Consider the following 23,653-nt stretch of genomic DNA (forward strand, 5'->3'; position numbering starts at 1 on the left):
AGTACACACCATTCTTCTTACCTCTGCTGAAGTGGAGGTTAAAGAGAATGATGTGACAGCACAGTGGAACTGCAAGACTTGATACAGAACGTCCTTGCTACAAGCGCTTCTAAACTTTCCCTGAAACAGGAACTATATATAATCATTTAAGGACTCTGAATTCTCTGAAACTCTGGAAGTTTAACCACTTCCAGAAGGCCTGTTTCTTTGATTCTGTTGCCTTCCGGTGCGCCTGATGTGAGGGCTTCAAGCAAACAACTCTGCTTATCCTGGCAGAGAGGTTACAAACTTCTCTGAATCAAGAAGTATTTATGTGTAAGACAAACAAAGTGGGAGTGCAAGAAGATCTGACCGTGGAGGAGGAGAAGTTGAGTTCTCTCCTCCTGCATCTAATGATCCTTGACCATACTGCAGCATGCCGAAGGGGCAAGATAGGTGATGAACATTGCAGGTAGGTCTGCAGGGTTTCATAGTAGGTGAACTGCTTCGTGCAAGGACCTTGGGGATACAGCTCATGAGAGGTACTGGTTTTAAAGAGTAGGCAAATGTTCCTTCCAGGGAATACATTGACTGAAAAGGACAGGGACATGCATGAGAAAGTGAGTTAATGGGTGTCCAAACGTGAGCCTTTGCAGCTTTCTACATGCTTCTTTGTCCTTAGTTAAGAACTAAGCCTTAGTTCTTAACCACTTGGTATTTGCTTTGTTCTAGTGAAATAAATGTATTTTAGGCTATTAGGCCCTATTTCACATCGATAGGTCTGTTCATCTTATGCATGTGTAGCACCACATTATTATTGTTCATTAGTATATAAATGGAATCATTCATGTATATCCACTGCGTATTAAAGAAACTATGCCTCTCTGTGGAGACAAATTAGGGACTGTGTGATTAGATCTGCTTGCGAAGACATACAAAGCTTTAATTAAACTCAGAGTGCAACACACAGATCGGGGGGACAGATCCTCAGCTGAAGTACATTGACAATACCCCCTTGAATTCAGAGAAGGTGCTTTGATTTACACCATCCTTTCTATTGGTGGGAGGCAATATATGTTAATTAAAAAGCTGTCATGAGCAGCTTGTGATATTTGCTTCTAGCCATAGGGTATGTAGAGTTCAACTGCCTTTTGTGCATATATTGCCACAGAAGTTGTTTCTCATTGTGTTACAGACTTTTTATAAGCTTTTTATAAGCCAGCATCTGGTTTAATTTTGGCAGGACTTCATTTAAGAGTAACATTTGTGCCTTTGCCAGCGCATCATCATTTCTGTGCATTTGACAAAATGGAGGATCATTACTAGTGGGTTCTGTTAAAAAGGATAATTTTATATATAAAACATGCTTCACAGTAAGTCATTGCTAGAGACTGTAGCTATAAAGACTGTCTTCTAGAAAAGATATTTCAAACGGAGCAATAAAATATGTTTCTGAAGTAGTGATTTCAATGTTATACTTAGACAAACTTATTTAATAATAAAGAAAGAAAGAGAGAAAGAAATCAGAGTATCATGGCTAGATCTCCTGCAAAAAACTGTGTGATTGTGGTCTCTGCTGAAATTAATATATTTTTAAAGGTCAAATGATGCCTTATGTGTATCAAATGAGACCTAACTTGAAATATGTTCCTGTTGGTTTGACTGTAGCTGCTTGTGGAGTAAGAAACTGTGGAATGTGAGCAGAACCTGGCTTTAAATTAGGATAGATGATTCAAATCGCACTGTTAGCAGTATTCAAACATGAGAAAAATGCATAATGAAAATAGAACTTATTTTGATTTGATTTTAATTTATTTTTAATAAAAGAGAAGCTAGAAGATCTTTGAAGGACAGCAGATTGACACAATCTCAGTTCCAAAGATGGTTGCTGCCAATCAGAGAGTATATGAAAGACAGATTTTATGAATTTATCCAATAATTTCCCACAGCACTTATCTTTATATAAATTTGTAAGAAAAAAACCAAAAAGATGTGTTAGTTCATTGTGTCATTACCAAAAAATGTAAGACTTTTTTTTTTTTTTTTTTTTTTTTTTGAGTTGCACTGTAGTCACTGTACTAAGATGGGAGTGTTTTATTCTAAAGCAGCTATTCTTGGGTGGAGCTCAGTTTTACAGGGTAAAACAAACCAACACTTTAATTCTAGGCCTGAACATAATACATCTCTTGAAATGCTGAAAGCATCCAAATTTCAACTTTGAATAGTTGGAATACAGCTGTAAATATTTTAACTGTTTACGTGAAACTATGGCCTTTATTCCTACAAGCAGGTTGGATTATTCATCAGAAATAAAAGCAGAAACTACCACTGTCTCAACACATTTTACTAGAAGAAGGTATAGGAGAGTTCTTTAGGACAAATAGGGATAACTCAAAACTGAGCTGTATATCACTGGCATAGAGAAGGATTCATTGCAAATGAGATTTCTCAGGCAATTTGTTTTCATGGATACTGAGGAAAAGACAGAAGCAGAAGTTACTTTTTTAATTCAGAAATGTCAGAATACAAAACTGTAGCTTGAAACTGAGAAACACCAAACTCATTTGCTTCACTCAGTTTCTTCCTTCCTTTTTTTCTGGCTTGAAGAGCTGAGTTCCTAACAGGTTATGGATCAAACAAAGCTATAGCGGACATGATTTCTCAGTGATTTTTCCTGTTCGCTCATAGGTAGGACACGTTTTTTACACTGCTATCATGTTGTCTGTGTGGGGGAGTTCAGATCATATCTGTAAGATCCTAACAGCTCAGCTGTTCAGAATACATATCTGTTTTTTTTGAAGATTTTCTGTTTATTACTTAAACATTAATTGCCAGCCTGAATAAGAAACCTGAGATTTACCACTTGATATACTGCTAATGTTCAGGTAGAGTGTGGATAAATCCAGAGACTGTACTGTTGCCCTTTGCTGTGTAATCTATTACAGTTGATAGACCATCTATTTTTCACACAAGGTAAATTATTAAGCTTTAATGTTTGAATGTCTCTCTGAAGAGAGAGATGAATGCTTACCTATAGCGTATTAAAAGGTGCTGTGCTCAGTGTATCTCATTAGTGGGCATGGGGAGGATATTGTCTTCAGTTTGTCCTCTCTGGCACATGCCTTGTACCCAAGAGAGGCTGGCTTGGTCAGAAACTCACAGCTTTGAGACAAAATTGAGAAAGTAGTTGGAAATATTACTAGTAAGATTACTTACCCAACAGTAATTGGGAAAAGTCTCCGATAATTTTACATCTAAACCCATACAGAGACTAGCTGTTTTTAATGTTTTTTTTTAAAATCTGAAGTGTTAAGGTGCTAGCAAAGTTCCTCTCCAGCTATTTGTGTACAGCTGTAGATGAAGAGGAATCCACAGGGCAGCCAGTGATTTCCTTTGCAATCGTTAAGGCTTTCACTTCAGAAGTGTTCTGTGCTTTGCTGTTCAGTATATGATTGATACATACTGTTGATACATTTTTGATATTCATGAATTTCTCTTAAAGGCATTTGATATCATAGCTATCTAATTGTAATTTATATCCAGCAAGCATATAATAACTAGGTTAGTCATAATTGACCTGTACATTGATTTGTCCTGCAGGAGTGAATGATGAGTCTTACAAGCCTTCATTGCTGCTAGCAGTATCACAGCAAACTTCTATAATTTCACACAGATGACATGAATGGCAGATGAGAATTAATTTTAATCATTTCTGTATGTTTATCCTACAATGTATGTTCCCTATGTATGCATGTTTAGACTTCAGATCAAGTCATGCCTGCTTTGGTAACTGCCTTAGTAATGCTACTTATCTGTACAAGTGATGATAGTAGGATTGGTACACCGCCTACAAAGTATATCTAAAGAGTCTGTTCCCTTTGTCCTAAATGAGGTGTGATTCAGGTTATACTCCACATAAGTTAAGAACAACTGTATGCATGAAAAGTAATATTAGAATCCAGAAAAACTCTCACCTGAAATTCAGGAAATACTCAATGTCCTGTTTCCTAGGAAGGTCAGTGGGAGCTGCAGAAGAAAGGCAATTCTAAGAAGGAAGCAGGTTGTGAAGATTATTACAGAAGTGAAGATTAAATGTGTTTTCATATGCACAGATCATGTATCATAAGAATTATTGAAATGAAAATTTGCCATTTAAATACCAGAACATAAAATATTCTAAATTTAATGCTAAATAAATATTTCGTGATGCTTTTTTTGCCAGATGATGAATCTATGCTGTCAATGAGTCAATTTTTAGATGTTGAACTTGTTTTGTCTTCTAAGCTCACATAGACTTAGAATAACCATTCATTCTGTATATATTATATGATTTTAATTATGGTTTCCTCCTAATGAAAAACAATAGGACTGCTGCTAATCTGGTGTTATATCAATGTATAATGTAGTTTTTCTACATCATAAGACTAGCAGTGCTAATAAAAACCAAGTTTACTAGTAAATATTGAGCCATATCTTCACATGCAGCTAGTCATCCAGTATCAGTTTCTAACAAATGGTTATTTTAAGCTAAATTGTATTTAAAAAAGTCACTGATTTACTACCAAGATCACTGCAATTGAATACTTACTAACTTTTGTGCCAGGAGGTGCCTCAGTGGAGCTGCTAAAAGATTTCTCCTCAGGAGGGCAAATAAAGAAACTGCAAATTCTCCTACTTTAGGAACAGTTAATTCGATTATCATCGTAGGACTGCAGAACACAGAAAAGAGTGGAATTGTTACCTGATGTGTAAATAAAGACCTTGATGAGATTCAGAGAGGTATAGCATGTCAAAATGGTGTATTATTATTATATCTGAGCAGCTGAAATTTGTATTAAGTTTTAGTTCATTAAGTAAAACAAGAAGGCAACAAAAATAACTTAAGCTAATGCTGTTACAGCATGCTTGCTTGTTTCCTTATGTTCATTGTGCAAAATCAGTTTCTAGGAATATGGGACTAAAGCGAACATTTGGATCCTTGAATCCAGACCCTTTGCAATAGCAGGCCTAAGAACTTGAGTAAATGCATATGGCAATTACACATGAAAGGGGAGAGGCGGTACAATACACCAAGTACAATATAAACTAGTCAAATATACTCAGAGTACAGATTTTCTGGTTATCTTCTAAAATTTCATTGCAATCAAATAATGTTTGATATAAATCCTTGAATTGCTCTAAATGTCAAAGGAAATATTTTTTATTTGCTACTTGGTAAATACCATAGAGGTTTTTTAATAGCTATTAAAATGTATAGTCTTTTTAAAAATGAAGTATATTTATTTCCATTAAGGAATTTTATCCATCAGCTTAGTCATTTGAATAATAGCTAAAGGTAATTCATGTTATACTCATTTTTGTTTAAGTTTGTACATGTAACATAGTTATGCTAGTCACATTATTTAATATCTTACATACCCGTGTCTTAATATTGTTGAGAAGCTGCTAAAAAGTGTGATATAATGAAACAATATTGATTCTTCATTTTGTAGGATTGATAAAATATTTCCCTTGATGAATGCTGCTGCAGAATGAGATACATTCTTGATCATATGCTGGCTTCAAAGAATCAAAATACAGTTCATGTTTGATATAGCCCATCCATAGTGCATATCCTGTAAATGTGCATCGACCTCAACGTCTCAAACATTTCAGAGCTGAGTCTCTAAGCAGCTTAGCAAATCCTTCTTTGTCTGCTTTGTGCTAAAATTATCAAATTGTTTTCTTGGATTTGCTGATGAATGTAAATCCAACAAAAGTGAATCACAGGAACTGCTGAGGTGATTTCCAAACCTCTGACTAGTACATTCTTGTGTTTTCACAACTATATTAGCATTGCAAAGAGAATATTTTTGCAGACAGAGAAAGTAATCTTCCTGATGTTGCTTTCAGTAAAACAGTACCTTTGTTCAGATGGGCTCTTTCCTTAGACACTTATCCAGGAAACAAGCACATCAGTTCTGCTACTTGATGCCGGCATAAGGGGTGAAGTGGTCATCACTGGCAGCTGAAATTTGCCATAGAAGTTCCTTTCCTGGCAGGATTTTCACTGTCTGGCACAGATCCTTGAGGGTTTGAAGCCATCTGAGATGTTGGTTCAGGACTGTGAATGACTGGCTAATGCCGTGAGTGAATTTGAGAGAACAAAAGGCTTGATTGAAGAAGTGCACTTCTTCAAACTAGTGTGCACCTGCCAACAGGAAGGTGTCTCCATCACAAGCCTTTTCTCACTACCTAATCAACAGAAAACACCAGGATTCTCATAGTCTGTGTTTGCTACTGAAAAGGTAGCAGAGAGATAGGGGAAAAAAACAAAATGTATGTAAGGGGCTGTGTAAATGTAGAGAAAGGCATGGTCTGTTTGTCATCAGAATTTGAAGCATTGTAAAAGGAGAACTTAAAAAAAAAATGAGGAGAACCCACATTTTAGTGGGTTGGTGGGGGAAATTTGGATCTGTCTTCTTAGGGTAGCATGGCACTTCTGTATACAGTATCTCAAATCAATTTTCTTTCTTTGTAATGCCTCATGTGTTCCTTGCATGCCAAACTCTCAAAATGATGGTAAATCATTACCGCGCTGATTTATTACCTCCTGTTGAAAAATGATGGCTCTGTGACTGCAATTCATTGCTCACTGAGTTCAGTGGAAGGATTTTCATTTGTTTCAGTGCTCCTTGGAATTGGCACTATATTCACGGAAAAAGTACTTAATGAAGATTAATTGTTATTCTAACGTATGTTGAGCACATGCGCTTCATGTGTACTTCATGGGAAAGCAATCAACTTTTTTTTTTTAATTGGGAAAATATTTAATTTTGTTTAAACTGTTCAAGGGTGTTGAGTAACTGAAGTGCAATATTATTGTTTCCACTACTAGCTTCAGTATTTGTAGTCCTTTGCTTCATAATGCAAATTGAGTTGTCTAAGCCTGTGTTACTGGAAATTCTCTGTTACCAAAAGTAGAATAATATTCCCAGACATGCATCCATCTCAGTGCTGATTGCATGTCATATAAGCCTTGATTAAACAGATGTTCCAGAGATGTTTATCTCCTTGAAGTTGCATTATAGCCATGAGATCCATACCATGCTTAAAATTATAGAAATTTTCCTTTTGAATTCAGTACCTAGCACATCTACCTGGTTCTGCACTGGCAATGCATTAATGTCACTCCATTGGAACTGGACTACCTGATCTAAGTGGTCTGCTAGGAACCTGTTGCTTTTAATTCAATTATTTAAGCTGTAGTATCCCTTTTCTCGCACCTTTTTACAAGGGATTAATGTCAACAATGAAATTGCATCCAGCATTTTCTAGCCTTTTGCTGAATTTGGATGTATTTGGCAAAGAACCGGTATCTCTAGGGAAGTTATCTGTGTGCCAGGAAGCTGTGGTTGAGCTGTCGGTGCAGAGACCCCTGAATCAGTCCTGCAGAGGCCAGCTCAGGCAGCGTCCGACTTACAAAGCAAAGCTCTGCACAGACATGGTGACCTCCCGTCTGGTGGGAGGTCCGGATGCCTGGGAGGTGCCTTGGGCATTCAGGCATTGCATCCAGTAGCCCTACTCCTGGGAGCTCACGGTAGTCCTGGCATGGTGCTGCAGAAATCCACCTGTATGCTGTTTTCAGACCTGTGCTGGCTACTTATTTCCACAAAATATTTTGGCTGAAGTATTAAGACATTGTGGAACCAGTTACGCTTTGCAGGAGCCAGCAAGCTATAGTAATGTTTTGTAGTCCCATCACATTCCCATCTTTCTGTCTCAGTCCTCTGTTACCTCAGAAAATAAGAGCTGACTGTCTTAGATTCCCTACCAGTACTGAAAGATACACAGTAAAGGCTCTTGCCATCCAAGTATCCCAAAGGAAAGTAATTGCTTAAGTGAATTATGGCACTTCAAGAGGTGTATCCTGTTTCCCTGGAAAACAAATTTTCCATTGTGAAGTGAGAGGAAATGATGGTCACGAGCACACAGGAGGAATCTTCTGCTGAGAAAAATATTTAATATCCTGCTTTTGGGCAATTTGACAGGCATTTTTTGTTTGCAAAACAAACATGGGATTGGAGAGGAGGAGCAATATGTGATCATTACAGGCAGTGCGCTGTCTTTATAAAATTGGAAATGACTGATGCTGAGTTTCCCTCTTATGGCTCTGTTCACTGAAGTAATCTCATAAATACTTCAGTATGTATTAGGGGTGCTTTAACAGACTTTCACTCGTATGCCTCTCTTTACATTATAGATATCTCAAGAAAATTTATGCTTGAGCTGTCTTAAGTTTCTGGGTCTTATCTCCCTCTTACCTAATTGACGGTATTTCTGAACTGTCCAAGAGGGCTGTGGYTGAGTGCCACCTACCTTTGCTGATGTATATGTAACTACTAAGAAATGTTTCATAACAGATCTTAAAAGTCTATTCAAACTGCAGCTAAGTAATAAATAAGGCATGTGTTCTATGTCTCTAGCATCTTCGTTCTGTAGCTGTCTGGGAATGCAAACAGATTTTGCAGATGAGCCTTATTCCTAGTTTAATTGGATTTGCCATGCCAGCCATAGCTGGGCTAGCAGAGACACCTGCTGGTTAATGCAGTACAGCAGTAGGCCCTTTTGACCCCGCTTGCTTTTAGCGACTTGCAAGCCCTTACCCCGAAGCAGCAGGAGCCTGCATTGCTAGTGGAAAAATGATTTAGCAGGTAGGTGCTTTTCATACTGAAATGGATGTTCAGCCAACCATCCTTGCAAAACTCAGGAGAGCTCCATGTGGGTGATGGACCAACACTTGTCAAGAGTGGGTAATGGGCAGATATTCACAAATCTACCAATCTGTCAACTTTACGTTCTGTGAGTTTTGGGTTTGCTATTGCAATAAAATCAATTGCTAGATTAGAATTCATTATTTTTGCAGGTCATTTTTGAATGCAAGCAAGGTGGGCAGCGTTAAGAAGCCTTATTGTCCAGGCTGTTCCTAATGTTTGCAGGCTTCTCTTTCATGGTTATGTTCTCATTGCACTATTTTTGGCTGACTATGGCTCTTTGCTTGCCTACTGTAGTTCCTTTGTATGGGCCCGTGACTTGACAGCACAGCATTATTCCCGTGAATCCTTTCAGTTCCCAAAAGGTGTATTCATGTGCCTAACAGGCAGCTATTAACTGTAGGAACACGGGAATTGCTAGAACTGAGCAGACCACTCCTCTACTTGGCCTATAGCCCTCTCTCGGACTGTGACCAGTGCCAGGGGATTTAAAGGAAACAACCACCACACTGGTTTTAGATTGTGCACCCATGCCTTCTGCCCCTCCCTGTTTAAAAAATGGAAACAAATAAAAGAACTGCCCAGAGTTTTAATTCTTGTGTGGGTGTCTAAGCCCAGGGGTCTCAATATTTTGGTAGCAGAGTGTTGTAGATTTTGTTGCTTCCTCACATAGTCTTGTTTGGTTGACAATGTGCTGGGTTTAGTCTGCTTCTTTAGTGTCCCAAGAACCTTGTTCAGAGGCAGACCTGAACAAATCTTTTATAATACAGTTGTTATATCTCTATATTGCATAGCAGGAAAAATGACTTACTGATCATCAGTTTATGCTCTCGACCATGACGGTAGACAGAATTTGTTGATAACAATAAAATAGTTCTGCATGGCTTATTGTCACAGTTAGGCTTTTGAAAATGTAAACAAATCAGAATTCATTGAAATCCTCTAATCAACTGCTGAAGAACGTAGAGTGAGTCCACAGCTTCTTGACTGCTAATTTTTGCAAATAAAGGAACAGTAGATAGAGACGTAAATGCTTATATTAAATGTCAGGGAGTCCTGCTTTTGGTCTTAATTAGGATGTGTAATTTTTATGTAATTTCCTTCTCAGTAATTTAATATAACCTTTGACTGCATCTCTTGCTGCTTCTGGAAGCTATTTTTGTGTTAAAGCTAGAATTATTGCATTTAGCTTACATCTATTTTTTAAAATCATATTCTGGAAATTTTTTTCTCATATGATCAAGTTAATGCTATAGTGTACATAGGCACAATGGGGAAAAATAATGATATTTATGTGTTAGTCACTCTGCACAGGTTTGAACTTGTTTTTTTTTCTTGTCAATATATTGCAAATATATGTATATATTTTATTTAAAGTCATCTCTCTGGTTAAATGGAGTTAAATCATAAGTTAAATCAGATTTTCAGGATATATAAATAGCTGAGCTAGGCTGGTTATCTTCCAGCGCTGACCCTGTGCGATCACAGGATATTGACTAGAGTAGTTATGCCCACTTCGTCCTCCTGGATAATCCTCCCACAATATTCCAGGGGAAAGAAAGCAAGTAAACACCTAGAAGTAAATACGCTCAAGCTATTATACGTGGTGGAAAATTCCAGCCTGCTGTTGCATTTCAGAATAAATTCTGACCTCTGTAGGTTTGACCTCTAATTCTTGTAGAGAAAGGGTGGTTATAAAATCTCATCCATTTGCATTTTAAGGCTTCTGCTGGTCTATCACTGTTGTGATTTCCATTCATGTAAGGGGAGTTCTAGTTATTTAAACATGAGTTGTGTGACTTCAACATGTTATCCTTAGGTGGCAAATCATTCTTATAGAACATGCCTCTATATATACATGTATGTTTGTGTGCAGTATATATCTGCCCTACTGACATAAATTTAGTCATTTTGAAGATTTTGTGTAAATTTTCACTGATATGAAATTCAACCCTATGTGTATTCCTTTTCAATTCTTTGTATTCAGACTGATTCTTTGGAAAACATAAATTTTGTCACCTTTAAACTATTCTCTATCTTTAGCTGTTTCAACACTCAATCAAAAAAGTTTTTTTTTTACTTTTTGTTTTATTTTATACTCTAGATTTTATTACAGAATGACCCAGGGAACATATTAGATATCCTTCTTTTCATACGTGTCAGATACATGATCTGCTTACTTGATTGAGGCATGCCTCTATCCTCATCACAGTGTATAAATATTAGTAAATTAGTGTAAGATACCTACTGGTAATGACAAGTATAACGATGAGGAAACTGCAGCTGAAAAAAAAGTCTGATCTGGTATTTTCTAGGCAGTACAGGCAAGATCTGTTTAGGTAATTACTCTTTTAAAAAGCTAACTTTTATATAAGGAAAGAATATATCCACATATCAGCTTATGTATGGATGGACTATTTGAAAAGTTGCTGCAGCATATATTCTGTTGTTAGAGGGAAAAATCACTGATTAGAGTTGGGAACTGCTAACCAAAAGTCTTACCCTGACTTCTGTTGTTCGGTTATTGCACGTAGCTTTAGGAAACTACCGATTACATTGGGTGTTTGTTTTCTATGCTGCGAAAAGGAAGAATAACTTTTTTCCTTTCTGAAAATGATATTCTGGAAAATAGATCAAATTCATGCTCTTACCTCATGACTCTCTGGAGGTTTTTAGACTGTGCTAATATTGTTTCTCTTGTTGCCATTTCAGTTCGGTGGAAACCAAGAAGTCCAAACCAAACTGTTTTTCTCTGTCTAATCATTGTCTTTCTCCCCTACCAGTCTCACAGAGTTTAAGAGCTGTGATAGGCTATGCGTGAGAGGTGGAAAATGGAAACCTCAGCCCTTATTTTTAGAACTATTCTGAAGAACTGCAGAGGTGGCTTCTGAAAAGATTAAAAATTCATAAGTGAATAATAATATTGTAATTTTTCTCCTAATTAACAGAATTCCCGAATCTGAAAAATGCTGACTAATCCTAATTAAATGTTCTTTTCTAAAAGAACGCTTGCTTTAAACCCTGAGGTGAGAAAGCCACCAGATGTTTGGGAGCTTTTTTATTTCTCTTTTTCTGGAATATCCATTAGAGACAAGCTCTCAGCAGATACTAAAAAAAAAATAGCTCATATGATAATTCTTGAAGGTGAATATGGTATTTAAAAATATTAGTTCTCTCCACTTATCTCATCATGGTCAAATTTTATCACAGAGTGTAGCAGGACTACCCAGAGAATTAGTCTGTGACTCAGACCTGGGATGTGGTTGTAAGTAGGAGTCAGCAGAGCTTAAAGGCATGGAAGAGAAATAAGAGGGTAACTTGATGGAAATCTCAGCTGTGATTGCATCTGCCTGTTCCTCATTGCATGGCTTCTTATAATGATAGTAATATTCCTGCTATAACAGTACATGAAAATTATCACTCAAGAGAGAGATACGCCTTGAGTGGGGAGCAGATGAAGTATGAATCAATTCAAATATAACAGGGGAAAAATGAAATTAAAGCTGCATGTAGTCTTGTCATTTGAGGGTAATCTGATTTGTGCCTTTGTGTTATCTGGGGAAATCTCAGAGCAGTGCAGCGTGATGCAGCAGCGGTTTTGCACCTTGCACTAGGCAGGGTGAATTGCAGCGTGGTGGCGCCTCATCTTTAGGGTGGCTCCAGCCTAGATGTGCAATGTTCAAGCTGAACTCTGCAGTTCTCAAACATTCATTGAGTCAGCTGCTGCCTTGCTGGAGCTGTCATGGGCTGCCATGGGTATGGTGTATTCCCCACTGTTTGAGGTCTTTGAACTGAATGCAAATAGACAATTATCAAATCATCAGTTGATTGCATAGATTTATAAGTAATAATTGGATATTTTTCTGAAGGAGATACTATTGCTCAAAACGATTTGGGAATGATAAAATACTTCAGAAGTGGTGCAACAACTGTTACATTAATTTTATTGGCCTGTGCTAAGAAATTTGTCTGGTTGGCGGTGTCCTTTCTAAAGTTCAGGAACTGTTAATAACCTTAACTTTTGTAGGCCAGGCAGTGGTCAGCACGTTAATTCCAGAAGAAGCTGGTGGATTATAAAGACATTCCTTGACTCCTAGCGGATGTCAGTAGGAGATCCCAGGATTCTGCCTGTCAAAATATTCTTTTTATAACTGTAATTTATCTGTAACAAGTACAATATACCTAAAATGCAATAAAATATATCTTGTTAATGTGGAAGCGCAGCAAATTAAAAAAAAAGTATAATTTTTTGAAGGGAAACAAGGGGATGGAAATAAGGTAGGATTTGTGGACCCAGAAAAAGTTGTATTTTCAGAGATCCTTTATGGAACCAAAAAAGGAAAATCCTTAAAAATAAGGAGACCTACACAGAAGAAGACATTCCCTCTGACTGTGGTAGGAGGTGGTGCTGGTAATAGGATGGAGGTGAGTGTCAGGATGATATCTTGGTGATGATCTGAAAATCGAAGTGTGCTCTGTTCTTCTGGGGAAGCATGAATACACCCAAAATATAGTTGTGTTTTATAGGAAAGGAAGATAAGAGAGTTAAAATGAAATGTCATAGTATCAACTGCTGGCTGTCTACATAAGTGAAAAACTTCTGGCTGTTGCAGAAAAAGTAGTTTTGTTGTACTTCCAAGAATTCTACTATTATTTGGCCTTCACTGAGTGCATATGTTATGGTTGTGATTAAGCAGTGGTGATGATTAGACTTCCTGGTAGTAAACATGATCATCTAAATGTGCAGCTTGTTTAAGTTGCCATGGTTTCATGGAAACTTGGAGCAATCCTGCCAAGAACATGCCTAGTGCAAGTGTAAAGGAAGTGTTACATTAATAATGGATTGCTATTAATTATTATTATTATTATATTTTATTATTATAATAAAATGTTCTCTTCTCTTCATTTTTAATGTATTTCTTATCTTTTCAGGTACATATTCTTTTCAAAAAAGATATTATAAGTTTTGATTTTCTTGTTTGTTCCAGCGGATTCGAGAACTAGAAGATAAAATAGAACTTCAAAAGCGACAACTCAAAGAAATTGAGGAAAAGGTAAATAAAAGTCCTGGGCAATGCTAATGTTTTTTTTTTCCATACTAATTTATTTCTTCACTGATAGTTTGAAGTTAACAGTACTTATTTTAATATTGAGAGATCTATTTCAATACAAGAAAGATCAAATTTAATTTCAAATGATTTCTGCATTAAATGTAGTTCTGTCTCTAATCTGCTCAAAATTATTTGCTAGCTGGGGTTTTCTACCAGGTATGGAAAGGAAACAAGGGACTGGAAAAACAGTAGACTAAAAGGGGAGGAATTCCTGTGAATCAAGAAACCATAAAAAGATTTGTCTGTACAGTATTTGACAGAAGTGGTTATCTCAACCTTGTTCTTCGGATAATGCCCCTTTGCAAAACTCTCTCTCTCTCAAAAAAAAAAGAAAAGTTAATGAGGCACATGTGATGAATACTGCAAATTGAAAATGTCTCTTGCTTTAAGACAGAACAAGCTTCAAATTAATATCCTGAATAGAAATATTCTCCAGTTTTGAAAAAGTGCAGATTGAGCGTTAAGACAACAAAAATGTTTAAATCACTGGGCCCCTAGTCCAGAGATATCACCAAGTTCCTTGACTGTGGACTTTAATGTTTCCCAGGCCTGTGGAGGTTAGGCTGTCCTGCATGGCACAAACTGACAGTGGGGCTTTCTCCATGCTCTAGTGATATGTTTTAGTTAAGGTGCTTTCTCTAAACCAGTGACTAGATCCCAAGGTCAGTCATGTCGTCTCAGGTAGAACATGGGTGCCTACTCCTGGGGTAAACCTGTGGGGATGTTGCTGGGCTGAATGTAGAGCTTAGCAGAGGTTTCACACTTTGGTTTTTTCCTTTTGGGATTACAATGAGATAAAAGAGCAAAAGGAAGGTTTTTGGAAGGCTGTAGATAGGAGAGAGCTGGAAGATGTCGGTGAGGTTTTGCAGAGCTGTGAGAGGGTTTGGGGAGCTGTGCACTGGATGGGGAAAGGCTTTCTTCTCGCTGCTCCTTCGGCTACTCTCGGGATGTGGCGCTCCTGCCTGCATGACCCTCTGAGGGTATTGCACATTTATCCAGCAGCTACCTTAGTTCCCTCAGCAGCTTTCTTGGCCTTTCCTGCCCCCATTGTAGTTGTCTCCCCTCTGCAGTACCCTTCCTGCACTTTTTGAACCATGGTATATAGCTGGCATTGTGGAAAAGCCAGAGAGTCCTCAGGAGCTGGGCTCTCTGCACCCTGGCTGTGGCTAGTGTGTCTGCATCCCGCTGGGGAGGCAGAGGGCAAGGCCAAGCAGTGATCCATGTTCCCACTATCCGGAAACACAGGCAGTGTCCACCCGCAGTGGGCTCTTTTGCTGCCCTTGCCCTTTCTGCCCTGGGTCACTGCCATACCTGAAGTTGCTCCTGCCTAACAACCGATGGTGTCTAAGATACTGCAGTTAACTGCTCAAGGTAAAGAAACCTTGAGGTGTAGGTAATAGCTCCACATGTTAACTACTGGCAAGTGCTGTTTTTTATCCGCTCTCCAATCCAAGTGCCACCTATTCTACAACATCAACATGTCTAATGTTACTATTGTCAAAAACGTGTTGTCAATCCACTGCCATGATAGTTTACAGTGTAGATATTGGATTAGCCCAGTTGTGAAATTGTGCTAATGTTGCAAATGGAAGTTCAAATGATCTGTGCTGGTTAGTCAGTGCAAAGGATGGAGAAAAGTATTGGAAAAGAAATAGCTTAACCACAGCTTCAGCAGAAAGCTTGTATTGAGTTAAAATGATTAATGTTCTCTTTTCCTTAATGTTACATTAGCAGAAGACTTCTCAAGGCTTCATCATTTTCTGATATCCTTCTACTCCTAGATGAGTGGAGGGCTTCCTGCTGTCTGGTATAAAACTAAGTTGCTCTTGTTAATAATTTGTCGACTTTGTGTTCTTCTGGTTCTCATTAGCTGTCACCTACCTGAATGCTGTGTCTGTGACAGCTTGCTTAGCCTATCTAATGCCTTTGCCTATATATTTGTACATGCACTGTATTACATTTTTTTTTCCTTGGGATTAAAGCCCATTATGAATTTGACTGCCCCCCAGGGAAGAGCGTGTTGTCAGAGGATCAATGAATGGCATAGTTCTCTTTCATTGTTCTTTTGAAGGTTTAGTACATCCGTGGTTGCAGACTGATATCTACATGCCAGTGTCATTGAGCACAATGAGTTTCTTGAGGAAGGAAGACATACGCTTTTGAAGGAATGGGAGTTTTTATAGCTGAGCCCCATTGTTGGGTGTAGCTAAGGGCAATGCATCACTCTTATAGTTAGTGTGTCATGAGCACAGCATTTTATTTTCCTTTATGAATGAATTCCATTTTTACATTTTGTGTGAAATTCTTTCAAGCCAGAAAATAAGAATGGCAGTATTTTGCCCATTTTTAGATTCTTTGACCAACAATCCTGCTTCCGAAGGCTATACGCAACAATCAGGTAGAATGGCAGTTTTGTTCTACCAGCTGATATATGAGGAACAAGGGCCGTTTAGGCTCATGTCATGCTTTTCTTGTAATTGATTCTCTACGCTTCAAGTTCCATTTAGTTTGTGCCCTTGGCTTGGTAAGTCTTGGTTCAGGAAAGCTTTAGTCATGTAATTACAAGTACGTGCTTAACTAAGTCACATAACCAGGCCTATTGTTTCTGGAATTTACATAATCCTCAAATATTACCATTTGTAAAACTGCCCTCAAATACTGAATTTTGCATCATGTGACTTTTTATCAGAAAAAGATTGGTGGACTGTATCTCTCTTTCAGATCAACTCAAATAATATTGATGTAAGACTAACTGCTGTAAAGTAATGTCATTGAATTTCATATTACATATCTTACATCTTTTTTCTTTTCTTTTTTCCTCATTTTCTTTTGATCTTATTTTATAGTTTTTGTTCCTTTTTTTGTTTTTTTCACTAGCATTCATTCTGTGGCCTTGATGACACAACTGAGCCAAGAAGTGTGGTTGGTATTCTTTATATTTCTTTGTACTCAATTTTTAACTCTTAGATTTTGTCATGCTTTGAGAATTGCCTTCATAAGGCCTTGAAACCATGGGGAAGGGTACAGTGTTTTTGCTAACATAGAGAGGAAGACCAACTATAAAATTCAGCCTGGATCTTTAAGTTACCTTCCTAGGCTTCTGCAGAAGGTCATCAGGTTCCCAACTAGAAATGACTTTGCATTCTTGGATACTGACTGCCTTAACTGCCATGAGTGCCTCTCAGTTCTGCAGAGCAGGTATATTCGGTCTGAAAGTTCAGATATTGCTGCAGGACTCTACCTTCAGAAACGCAGGATGGCCAGGTGGCTAACTGTGTTTGGTTTTCATACTGTTTTTTAAAAAGTCCTGTAAGCACCACAACCCAATGCAGAGCCGGCTACTCAGTTCTCACATTTCCAGGAGTGCACATCATATTGAGGTGCTAACGTGGGGGACAAGTTCCCTTAATTCATCTTGCCACAGGTAAATCTGTCTCTGATTAACGTAACATATAACTATGTTAAAAGATGTAAATATAGTTACTTGTTAGTTGAACTCTTGCACGTTGCTGGTTATTAAAAGGCAAACTGGGTGATTAGTGATGGTAACTTTGATCTTGTTATTTTGAAGACGGCACCAAGCTTTTAGGAAGAGATTGTGGTGTCTATGTCCTTAGGGCTGGATGCCAACACTTATTTCTAAATAAATGTTATCAGTCTAAAGCTGAGCAGACTTTTTTTTTTTTGTTCTGCAGGATGTTAAAAGAGCCTATGGAGTGAACAGCTGAGTCCATGTGCAAAAATAGAAAATATTTATTTGAGCAGCTTTAAATTGGTGCATTTTTTCTTAAAACAGTTTGCATAATACTACAAGCTGCAAGATATTTGAATTTAAAATTAGAGATTTTTTTAAAGATATAGCTTCAAGCTGGAATGATTTGATAATCAAATAAGAACCAGCACCTCATAAACACTGAAAAAAAAACAAAACAGAATTTACACTCACACACCAATCAAACACTGGGAAAAAAAATTCAAGTGCAATTACTAGCTGCTATGTGAACTATTATCTACCAAATGGTTTTATTACAGTACTGAGATCTTTGTCTCCATACTGCATGCTTTCAACAAATGTGGTTTGCATTTCACCCAGGAAACACAGAACCTCCTTTTTTATATCTATTTAAAAAGCTAAATGTTTGACAATTAATTCTCTATAGTAAATAGCTGACAAGAAAAAAAAACTGTTCAGAGTTGGAACACATAGAGATTTAGAATCCCGCAGTGATAAAATTCATATTAAATATGTAAGTTGGAAATCCACAGACAAAGAGGAGAGAAGTTTTGGCTGCGTAGCAAGGGAAGATGATAGATTGGATTAAGCAAGCTTTGAAGTGGATAGGAGCTGCGCTGGAGAATGACATTCTGAATATCTTTTGAAAATTAAGGCAATAACTTGTAAAGGTGTCATTGGGAGAATGAAGGATCTTGAGGTGAACTGAAAGGTCAGGAAAACAGAATGCATGATGCACTGTGGTCAGTTATCTCTTCAAGAAGAAAGAGGGGCTTGAAGATACAGAAATTGCTGTGTAGAAAAATGTGATGAGCAGAGATACATTTGAACAGAAATACTGAGGAAAAGATGGTATCCTCCCAAGTGAAATAAAAGAATGTTGACATTAGCCATCAAGAAGTAAACCTGACACAACCTCACCAAGCAGAGGTAGATAAGCACATTTGTGGACCCTGACCACCTGAACTACAAGGCAAATTTTGGGTGAAGCACGGATTGAAAAAATGAAAGTTGAGTTGTTTAAGATGGCGAATGGTTAGTAAAATCAACAAAGATGAGGCTTTTTTTCTTCCAAAGAGGGGAAAGTAAGTTATTGTTTCAGAACTGGAAAGACAATATGAAGAAATAGGTATTTTTTATTATTTCTAGCATGTAGGGGAATGATGAACATAACAATAGCACAGTATTTAAAGATAACTTTCTCCTCCCTAGAGTTTTCTTGAAAATCATTTTTGTGTTAAAAGGGCTATGTAGAAAACTACAGAGACACAAGTCTGATCCTTTGGACACACTGAACTCCAACTTGAATATAGAGTGGAATAAGAAAGTTATGATAATACATCAGATAAAGTGGAAAATATAATTGAAAAAATAATATAGGCCAAGAACAATCAAGGCAGCAGAAAACAAGCTACAGAAAAGATTTATCATAGCAATTGGATATCACTGTTGAAGGTGCAGAAATCAGTCTCAAAAGAAGCTGGTTCTCTCAAATATTTTTTTAGGCTGTGAAGTATGATCTGAGATGTACTCTTCATGAAGAATTGCCAGGCAAGATCATTTATCTGCTGAAGGAGCTGTGGCAGACTGCAAGACTAATTCAGTCATATGCAGCAAACTGTGGCTCATGTGAGTGTCTGAATAACCCTGTTTCCTGACACAAAGCACAATTTAAATTAGAAACTATCAAGCAAGTCACAAGGATCATGCAAAAGTTTGGAAACTGTATCCCCAAAAGAATGTGTTGCTCACAATATGTTGTTCAAAAGAAACAAGCATTTGGAGAATGTGTTCTTAAATAGAGATTTTTCATGTTTTAGTTGAAACTTTTAGCAGCGTGATGACAGAACGTGGAAAAAATGAGGTCTTCATTGCAAAAAGAAGAGCTTTGGCATTAGTCTGAAAAGAAAGACCATAAACAGAGTTTTGGATGACCAAACCAGGTGCTGAGGAAGGAACAGAAATTGGAAAATGTGTTTCGCATGGCAAAGAAACAGACACTCTTCCTTCTCATAGACTCAGTTTTGCTTATCATTGGAAATGAAACTCTAAGCACAAACACACAGTGATCATTCAGCAAGTAGCTGCAATGGTAAGCGCCATGCAAAGACAGGAGCTGGTCGTGTTACAAAGGTATGAATACTTGTGTTCTCTTATTTTTCATGTGTTTTGTTACATTGTAGTTCACATGTGATGGTTTTCTCAAAGAAACAGGCTGATTCTCCTGAAATTTTCTATGAGATTCATGATGTTTTTGTTCTGTGCTGGGATAGCAAGATTTGCAGTTTTTGAAAACTGGGTATTTCACTGCGATCTTACTAACCATTGCATGCTGGTATTTATTATAGAACTGAGAACATCATGCATTAACTGTCTATATTCAATCTGTGCAGGATGTTGGGCCTGATTTTCACTTTCTCTGTCACATCGCTCCCAGCTGTATAAACAAAGATGGAAACAATAAGATTCTGATTTCTGAGATCAGTTGTAACAGTTACCTGCCAAACATTTATTTTTCTTGTCTTGAACTGCAGAAGACTGAATGATCTAACTTCTGTTGGAATGAACCACTAGTGAGGACAACAAGAGCCTTGGTTTTCTTTAAATATATAGCATCCATGTAAATTGTTTCCTTGTAAATACGTTAATTGTGGCAGTGGACCAGGACTTGCTTAACCAATAATTTTAGAATACCATTTTAGATTAATCTTCCTTATCTAAGTGCCCTTATCTAAGGGAAGCCTTTTCTCTGTCAGGTACTTCTACAAAGTTTGTAATACTTAAAAAACAAACAAACAAACAAACCCAATAAAACAACCTCCTCCCCCCCCCCCAAAAACCCCCCTAGGTATTATATCTGAATTAATTGTTCCAATTTTATGATGGCATTGTTTGTTTTTTGTGATCAGAGTGTCTCGTGCTAGCTGTATGTCAGAATTCTGATCTTAAACTAGCGTATATTTACTAGTTATATTGCATATTACAGAGGTGGGTTTGATTCCCCAAAGTGTTAAACATTGGTCTACAGCCAACAGAATTTATAGCCTGATTTATTTGAGCACAGGGAGGACCCTTCCTGTGTTTAAAATGTTGTGTAAGTGCTTTCCTGGTTTTATACTGAAGTACTCAGTGCTTTTCAGGATGAAGCCTCAGAAGCCTAGAGGCTTACTGGATCGCAGGGGTTGAGATCTACTACTTAAGTTGTTGCATTAACATGTATGATGAAGTATGAATCACTTTATCATACCATTCTGTGTTTATAAATTCCTTTTGGGCATGACTTCATGGTGAAATAGACCTTTAAGTAAGATATTTAATTGAGAATTACAATATACCAGTTAAATATATTGAATATTTCTATGAAATAGTCATAGATTGTCTTTTGAGCTAGGAAACATCCCTTTTTGTTTTTGTGTCTCAAAACTAAAAAATATGATATAATTTATCCAAAAGAAGTAGGATTTTTTTGATAAAAGTGCAGTTTCATTAACTCCTCTATTTAGTAGAAAATTATTCCCTTTTCAAAACTTTGATACCTAATTCCTTCATGAACTTGTCTAATTGTATCCTTTATGGGTATCTCAGGTTATAAACTGAGACTCCTTTCATACATGCTAAATTACTTTTCGGCTAATGAAATGAGACTCTTTCATGAATAATAAATGTGTTCAGTATCAAGAAAGGTTGTTCATTTGATCATCAGAGAGGCTAAGATAACATGCTTAGACTGCAATACATTGAGAACTTAATTTTGTTTTATCATCATGGATTCTTCATCTGAGAAAGAAAAAGAATTTTCCTACTCTATTAAAATGTCCAGTAATGAAGGATTTGATATTCTGAATTTTAATGTTAAAATTGATACTTCTTGGGTTTTCCAGGAATTAGAAGATGCAAGTGTACCCGACGGAGATGTAAACAGTGCTAAAGTAGAGAATATGAACCTCAGAATAAGAGAGCTGGAAGAGTCGGAGCAAAAACTGAAAAATGGTTTAGAGGACTACATGGAATCAGATTCTGCACTAAGAAATAGGTAAATGTAGTTTTTTTTGTGTTCAAAATTTCTGCAATACAGCAAATGTACTCTTCCCTTTGCCTCTGTACTGAATGTCAAAGTACTGAGTGACCCATGCATAACTAGCAAAAAGAAAGATTCTATGGATTTTTAGGGTGACCAATAAGATAACATGTTCTATGTAGCTGTCAAAACAGAAATACAATACTCCAATCTTTGTTTTTATTATTTAAATGAGATTTACAGCATTGTCTAAAATCCAGTAGCACATAACCAGACAGCCTTCTCAGAATGTTTCATCCATAAATATTCATAATGTGTAAATTCTGCTTGTAAAATAGATCACTTTTCTTTTAAGTTAAGCATTATTTTTGGAATAAAATACAATTCTCCTTAAATTTGGAGTTTTGTATTGTAAAAGAAGTCTGGGTTTCAGAAAGATGCATATAGTTCAGTATGTTGATCCTAACCATTACAAAACCTAAAGGTACCATTAGGCATTAATTATACAGTTGAATAGAATAACAAGACCAGGTTTTTGATGCTTAGGGATAGCACTGTTCTAAACAAAGTTAAATAGATAGAAGGATAGGGAATATAAGTGTCATTCACAAATAATTGTTTTTATGTGAGATTTTGAATGAAGGGAATGGTGCCTTGCTGGGTGCTGGGGTGGAGGTAGCAGGAGAGTTTGTCAGGTAGGGGTGGTAAAGCAAAGCTAGAAGATGGAAGTAAGAAGAGGAGACCATTGGGAGATTATTGAAGGCTGAATGAAGAAATCCAAGGAACAAGATATGGTAGCGCACAACCTTGGAGTGCAAAAGGGGGAGTGTGTTTATCTTTCAGATGAGAAAAGAGGAGGCTGTAATACCTGCAACAGGAGGTAAAAGACTGAAAAACAATTTTCCCCTAACAAGAAGAGGATGTTTGGGAATTCAGAACTGTTTAAATCGTTGAGAAGTTTTTGATGTGCAGGGTGAAAAGAGAAAGAAAACCCTAGGTGGATCCCGTGAGATTGTCTGAGATATTCCTTGTATGTAGAGGAACCACATCACATCATATCATCTTTGGCTTCTGTTTTAATAGCAACAAGCAAAGAGAACCTGTATTTTGTCAAATTCCAGCTTTATGGATGAAGTCAGTACAGATGTGCATTATAGGTTTCAGTATCCACTGTGAGGTATATTACAAGTATGATGACCTCTAAGGTCAGCAAAACACATAGTGGTTAACCTGTAAGGTTAATTTTGGTGGGAAGCATTCGCTGTCATTGTAAAATTTTGCTAAAATTTGCTAACCATGAGCCTAGCAAAATCCTATAATCAGATATATAGAGAGAACAAAGAGATGTGGTTGTCTTATGGTAAATTGTTGCTTCACATAACATGCCAAGCTTCAGTGAACCCTAATCTTATGGTTTTCATATTAAGCTTCTTTTCTATATTCATCGCTGTATCAGAGAGAGAATGAGCATAGACTTTGTCTTTAAAAGCTTTGAAAGTCTCCAATGTAATGTGCAAAAGCCAGCAGACTGTTATTAATAACAATATGTTCATTATCAGTGATCTATGATTTGTTACTATTTCATCATTGAGAGAAAAATGAAAAAATAAAGACAAATCAATACATCGCTGATGACTGCTTATCTATCTGGAACCATACTGTGCAGTATTAACTCAGCAAAGATCTTCATTCTCAATATCACAGGGTAAAAGAGCTGCAATTGTCAAACAAAACACTTCTGATGACGATAGACCAATTAAATGTGAAGGTGCACCAGGTCGAAAATGCAAATGTGCGGGTTAAAGGAAGACTGCGAGACATTCAGGAGGAGCTGATGAACTTGGTAAGAAGGATATTGTTTCAAATGACCTAGTTTAGCTTCTCTTTGTGGTAATAACTTCTAAGTCAATCTCATCTCCAGTAACCAGCCTGTTTTTAGGCAATAAATCATCTCAGGCTTTTTCTTTTTGTAAAACCAGAGGAATCAGAAGAACTTTGTCTTTGTTGCCCCACTTTCTATTTCTCGAATGATTTTGATAGCACTGCTATTATACCCCTC

At 37.1% G+C, this 23,653-nt stretch overlaps 2 protein-coding genes across 10 annotated transcripts in view; both read left to right on the forward strand.

Annotated features, from left to right (window-relative positions):
• JAKMIP1 (janus kinase and microtubule interacting protein 1) overlaps positions 1–17,586 on the forward strand; it is a 112,778-nt gene extending 95,192 nt beyond the window's left edge. The window contains exons 20-22 of the mRNA XM_026054845.1: positions 13,721–13,786; positions 16,721–16,765; positions 17,539–17,586. Coding sequence (XP_025910630.1) covers positions 13,721–13,786; positions 16,721–16,765; positions 17,539–17,571 — 144 coding nt within the window. The 3' untranslated portion in view covers positions 17,572–17,586. The remainder of the gene's footprint in view (positions 1–13,720; positions 13,787–16,720; positions 16,766–17,538) is intronic.
• Positions 17,587–17,594: 8 nt separating this feature from the next.
• CUNH4orf50 (chromosome unknown C4orf50 homolog) overlaps positions 17,595–23,653 on the forward strand; it is a 49,698-nt gene continuing 43,639 nt past the window's right edge. For 7 of the 9 annotated variants that reach the window (XR_003251770.1, XR_003251771.1, XM_026054837.1 and 4 more), the window contains exons 1-3: positions 17,595–19,709; positions 21,458–21,609; positions 23,299–23,437. Coding sequence is in view for 7 of the 9 variants with exons in the window: in XM_026054837.1 (XP_025910622.1) it covers positions 21,515–21,609; positions 23,299–23,437 (234 nt within the window). In the remaining 2 variants the exon portion in view is untranslated. Of the gene's footprint in view, positions 19,710–21,457; positions 21,610–23,276; positions 23,438–23,653 lie in introns of those variants that run through there. The other 2 variants (XM_026054844.1, XM_026054839.1) reach the window with 2 other exon arrangements.

The sequence above is a fragment of the Apteryx rowi genome, unplaced genomic scaffold (genome assembly GCF_003343035.1).
Source record: "Apteryx rowi isolate R43461 unplaced genomic scaffold, aptRow1 scaffold_97, whole genome shotgun sequence".
NCBI lineage: Eukaryota > Metazoa > Chordata > Aves > Apterygiformes > Apterygidae > Apteryx > Apteryx rowi.